Source organism: Adiantum capillus-veneris, chromosome 23 (assembly GCF_014529385.1).
Source record: "Adiantum capillus-veneris isolate H3 chromosome 23, ASM1452938v2, whole genome shotgun sequence".
Taxonomy (NCBI): Eukaryota; Viridiplantae; Streptophyta; class Polypodiopsida; order Polypodiales; family Pteridaceae; genus Adiantum; species Adiantum capillus-veneris.
In genome coordinates this window covers 50,105,389-50,111,550 of record NC_140953.1, presented here as the reverse complement: position 1 = coordinate 50,111,550, position 6,162 = coordinate 50,105,389, and the positions used below count along the sequence as shown (strand labels likewise).

The following is a 6,162-nucleotide window of genomic DNA, read 5'->3' as shown; positions in this document are numbered from 1 at the left end:
GAGGCTACACACACGCAGAACTCATGATGCTTTCTCTCATGTTTGCGGTGAGAAAGTTTAGATCCTACTTGCTACCAAAACCTTTTGTAATTCTCACTGCAAAAAATTTTCTCCCTTGGGTGTCATCTCAAATGAATCTTAGTACTAGGATCTCAAAGTGGATTATGGAGTTGCAAGAGTTCCAATACTCTTTCAAGGTAGAAGATAGTGTGCGTGCACAATTGGCAGTGATTCTCACTTATAGGGTACATGAGAAGGAGATTAAGGTGCCTCAAGTAAAGACCCTACCATTGCCACCACCAAAAAGTATTCCTAGTTCTTTTACCTTGTTCTATGATGGAGCTTTTCGACGAGCCACATGAAAAGCGGGGGGAGGGGTAGTGTTTCTCAACCCAAGTGGAGAGGTGGTCATGAAAGAGAAGGTCAATCTACTAGGTTCAACTGGCAACAATGAAGCAGAGTATAACATACTACCTCATGGTTTGAAGATGTGCATTAGTCAAGATATACAATGTCTCATGTTAAAGGGGGATGCACTTCTCATTGTAAAGCAAATCTTAGGCATTTGGGCATGCAAAAATGAAAGACTAAGGAAAAAAGTTCACCCCATTCTTAGGTTGTTTATGCAGTTTGAAGAAGTGCAACTATATCATATTCCTAGGAAACAAAATGAAGATGCTAATTTACTTGCATAACAAGCAGTTACATGTGCTGAAAAAGGAGTGCAAATCATCATGGTGGCAGTAGTTGTTAAGCAACCAAGATACCAGGGATTGGAGTCATTGGCTCCCATTATTGGCTACATTTTGGAGGGTTAGTTTCCACAAGACTTCACAAAAGCTCAAAAGAGGAGACTCATGAAGAAGGCAAGTTTCTATCTCTTCCTAGAAGGCTCCCTCTATCAAAGAGGGAAGGATCAAGTGTACAAAAGAGTACCGACTATCAAGGAAATTCCAGCCATTCTAAAAGGTTTGCATCAAGAAGCATGTGGTGGTCTTTTTACTCAAGAGTTAATTGTGACGAAGATTTTGTTTGCGGGGTATGTTTGACCAACCCTGCATGTGGACGTCCAACATTGGTGTAAAACCTATGACAACTGTCAGAGGTAAATGGAAATAGAAGATTGATACATGGTGCAAGGCAAGTTGTACTCGCAAATGGGCCCTTCAAAAAGTGGAGCATTGATGCTATGGGTCCTCTGCCTAGAACAAAAAATGGTAAATTCTACATTTTGGTGGCAATAGACTATATGACTAGGTGGGTAGAAGCACAAAGTGTGGCAAAGGTAAATGAGAGGATGGTGAGCAAGTTTGTCTACACTCACATTTGTTGTAGATTTGGCACACCTTTGGAAATTGTTTCTGATAATGGTTTAGGGTTCAGGAAGGGTTTACTCACAGAAGTTTGTGAAGAGCTTCACATTCTACGTCGTCATAGCACACCCTACTACCCACAATCAAATGGCTTGGAGGAGAAGGTTAATGGTGTCATTGCAGGCATCATTAGAAAGATGGTGCAAAACAAGACGAAGTTGTGGGATGACTTCTTGGACGGTGCCTTGTGGGCATATCAAACCACATTTTGCATTGAGAAAATCAGCAATATGCACTTCAGACATAAAAATCTGATCTTGAAAAACTCCAAAATTTTGAATATCTGTTGCAACTTTTGAGTTTGAGAATAAGCACATACAACTAATATGCATCTCCATAATCAACTTTAGCCACCAATTTGAAGCAAATAACACTTTCAACAAATCAGACTTCACCTGATAATGACCTAGAATTGGTTCAAGATGAGAAAACCTCTTTGCAACCATCAAGCAATGCTTCTGCAGCATCTGCAACATCTTAGGACACGGATACTTTGCTTCAAAATATGATTTAGGCTCCAAAAACCCACTTTCTTGATTTTGCATATTCAAGAAACAATCAATTTGATCTTCCTTTGTGTTGGAGCTATATATATAGAATGTGCTATATATAGCTCCCTAACCATAGGTCCTTACTGTATGTACATGTCTAGTGTATGAGTATGTACACTCTTGGGGTTGTATATCTCGTGGCTTGTCTCCTCCACCCTCTTCTTCTCTCTCGTCTGTGCTCCTGATCAACATGGTATCAGAGCTGGAGCGACTTCCTCTTTGCTCTCTCATGTGCGCTTAAAAGCACAAAGGTGTAAGGTCGTGTGCTGAACGCACCAGCTCTCACGTTCACGTTCAGATGGCAAAGAGAAAGCAAAGTCTTTCTAGAAGAAGAGCCAAAGATGCTTCTTCCAAACCAGCTGAATAATATGAGGCGTCCGCCTCTGCTCTCTTCTATGCCAGGTTCCTTTACAGCAGAAACAGAGGCAAGCAGTGTTCACTTAAAGAGCATGCAGCTTTCGCGTGTTCCTTTACAGCAGAAACAGAGGAAGGAACAAGGCTTATTTATCAAGTAAATTTTGGTGCAGGGTGCCTTGCAGTGTGGGTTAGAACAATCATACCTTCTTTTTGGCTTTTGAAAATCAGACAGTACTGCAGTAGGTCTGGTCTCATTGGTCGGGTTTGCAGTGTTGCAAATTTAGTTGGATTCTTCTCAAGGGAATCTCCTTCTACTAAGAGGACCCTGGTAAAGGAGGGGATTTGAGATTTGAGGTGCAGCTCCTTATTCTTACCTCTTCTGGAATGCTGTCATGTGCAAATTCTTACCTCTTCTGGAATGCCGTCATGTGAAAAGCAGCATAGAATGCCCATTACCTGTTGGAAACATGTTGCAAATTCAAGAAATCTGGCAGTGAGAGCAACTATGAAGGGCCAAAAAAACGGTTCTCATAGTCGAGTGCTTATCGCCATTGGATAGACAGGCAGTTTAGTACAATGCGTATGTGGATGATGCTTAGCCAAAAGCTGCTTTACTTAACTTGGCTTTACATTTTAGTGGTTCTGGCTGTTGCAAGTGGTTATAAAGGCTTGCAGTATTGTCGGCTAGTTGCCAGTTTTGGCTTAACGAGGAATAGGGTTAATAAGGAATAGGAGTTTGTAGATTGTGAGCAGGAGGAACTTATTTTTATGGCAGCAGCATACTGCTTCTTGTGAAAGAAAGCTTACTACAAGTCTAGTCAGTACCATACCATGCCAGACACCAAAGATCAGCTTTATCACTAATGGTCTAACGGTATGATTGCCGATATAGCAGTAGTTGTTAACGAGAGTAACTACCAGCATGCAACGGCCATCATGGGTCAGCTTTATTATTGATGGTCTAGCGGTATGATTGTCGATATAGAAGAGTACACTTGTCGTTCTACTTCATGAGTAAATCTGCAAGCCAACACTCATTACAACAGGATCCGGTTTACTGGCTGTTACACTCTCACATGCTGAGGTTATTGAAAAAAAATTTGGTGACTCAACATCAGGTGTTGAAGATGATTCGCTCTTAGTAGACATTTGGACAGAGGATATCTTTGAAGATTTAAAAGCAGACTACGATTGCGAGGATAACTCTAATGTGGATGCTAGCCTGGATGAAGATGAAGTGTTTGCTAGCTTTGAACGTGTAACTAATGAAAGAGAAAGGGAAGAGCTAGTTTATTCTGGCAATGATGGCATAAATTGTGATGTTTGTGGTGATATTGGAACAAATATAGAACCTCTTTCTTGGGATTTTGAATCCTGTGTAAACCAAGGTTTAAACATAGACCTTATACCCTTCATGATTCTCCACGCAAGTGTATAGAACAGGATTTATCCACGACGAAAGTCCACGAGAAGGATTACGCCCCTCTTGAACAAGATTGTTTGCAGCATGAACAAGGATTTTTATCGCAGGATGAGACCCTTTATATCAACCAGGATGATGGAAGGAGTAGCTCACCTGAACAAAAAAAAAACACTCATTCTGAGCAGAAAAGAGATCATATCAGGAATTTTACAGAGATCTTCCTCTTCTAACATGAGGTCAATTGTCAAGAGGATTAATGCTTTGGATATGAAGTCTGGGAATGCTTCTGTGGCTGAAAAGGTTCTACTAGTAGGGGATGTACCTTCAGATGCACATGCCAGCGTCTACTTCGCCTTTCAGCCACCTCCCACGTTGGAGGTGAATATTGCTGCCATAGCAGGACCTTTGAAAATCAAAATAAAGGCCGCTGACATGTCTGAACCCATGCAGGAGCATACCTTTTGTTGTGCTCGAGCGTGCTTGGATGCGGTAGGAAAGCTACAAAGAAAGTGAATAGCCTATACATTGAAGGAGTTTGACAAATAATATTGCCCTGCAGGGCACTGCATTGTTGGTGGAAGCTTTGTTCCTTATGTAACACACTCGTTGGGTGGGGATCAATTTATTGCATGCCACGAAGCCCTGCGTTTGAGGGTTCTGCACCAATCAACCTGATGGATCAATTGGGTACGGGTATGGAACTTGTCTGAAGTGTCTTGAGCGCCTTGTTTACATCAATACCATTGTCTATCTATTGACATCCCTTCCTCTTCTCGCCTATTGCAATCTTCCTGCAGTTTGTCTGCTCACAGGAAAATTTATCATTCCCACGATTGATGGCTATACTAGTTTGTGGAAACAGAACCTGTAAATATAGAAACCCTAAAAGATATTCGTGCAGAGTTATTTTGTGGGTTTCGTGAATGCCGTGTTCCATATTCACATCCCACACAGGACGAATAATTGATCACACAGAGGAAGACCTCAATGCGGAAAGAACCAAACCAGTTTCTTTTTATGCGTTTTTTTTTTGGGAGGGTAACCTCTGACACTTATCTTGATCCATGGAGAGGCTGAAGTAGGGGAGATTGATGTGCAGGACAGAAAGTATGTGCGAGGTGCTCATTGTGTACTTTTTCCAAAAAATTGTCCTTGTTATTGACATGTGCTCCATTATGGATTGAGAAGCTGTTTATGAGCTCGACGCTCCATTACGGATTGAGAAGCTATTTATGAACTCGATGCAAAACATCGTCTTGTTCTTATTATGGACATCATCTTGTCTTCGTTACAGACTCGCTGCGGACTTATTCCAAAAATTATCCTTGTTATTGACATGTGAGCTCGATGCTCCATTACGGGTTGAGAAGCTATTTATGAGCTCGGTGCAAAACATCGTCTTGTTCTTATTATGGACATCATCTTGTCTTCATTACAGACTCGTTGTGTACTTACTCCAAAAATTGTCCTTGTTATTGACATGTGAGCTCGGTGCTCCATTACGGATTGAGAAGCTGTTTATGAGCTCGGTGCTCCATTACACATTGAGAAGCTATTTATGAGCTCGGTGCAAAACATCGGCTTGTTCTTGTTATGGACATCATCTTGTCCTCATTACAGACTTGTTGTGTACTTATTTCAAAAATGGTCCTTGTTATTGACATGTGAGCTCGATGCTCCATTACGGATTGAGAAGTTGTTTATGAGCTCGGTGCTCCATTACGGATTGAGAAGCTATTTATGAGCTTTGTGCAAAACATCGTCTTGTTATGGACATCATCTTGTCCTCAGTGCAGACTCGTTGTGTACTTATTACAAAAATTTTCCTCTTTATAGACATGTGAGCTCAGTGCTCTATTATCAACGCAATCCTAAATAGGGATACTTGTTGAAGTTTATATGTCATTTATATACTAGCTTTGCATACATATGCACATGTGATATGCATTGGCATTTTGTATTTTGTGCGTCTCTATGTTGTCTCATGATGGGCGTTGCAAACCGTTGTAGCAAGTAGCTCCTGAAGCCGTTGTAACAAGGGAGTGATGTAGCTGCTGAAGCCAATACATATGTAAATCTTCACTTTATGATCAATCAAGCGGTGTGCATATATAGTGCTGTGGATTTTTCCCTTCAGCCCCCAAGGGTTTTTTCATCCACAGTTAGGGACCCTTGTTTGAGTGGGGGTGTTGGAGCTATATATATAGAATGTGCTATATATAGCTCCCTAACCATAGGTCCTTACTATATGTACATGTCTAGTGTATGAGTATGTACACTCTTGGGGTTGTATATCTCGTGGCTTGTCTCCTCCACCCTCTTCTTCTCTCTCGTCTGTGCTCCTGATCAACACTTTGGTTCAATCTGAATTGATTTATAGCTATAAAACAGAGTATTAGCATCATCTTCATGCAAATTTTGCAGACCTACATTAGTTTGCTCAAACTCCTCCTCAAAA

The 6,162-nt window shown here is 41.2% G+C and overlaps 1 protein-coding gene across 1 annotated transcript; it reads left to right on the top strand.

Moving 5' to 3' along the window:
* Positions 1 to 2,049: 2,049 nt before the first annotated feature.
* LOC147427762 (uncharacterized) lies at positions 2,050 to 5,631 on the top strand. The gene has a single exon (XM_086496709.1). The coding sequence runs from the start codon at positions 3,789 to 3,791 to the stop codon at positions 4,215 to 4,217; it is 429 nt and encodes a 142-aa protein (XP_086352835.1). The 5' UTR covers positions 2,050 to 3,788; the 3' UTR covers positions 4,218 to 5,631.
* Positions 5,632 to 6,162: the final 531 nt, after the last annotated feature.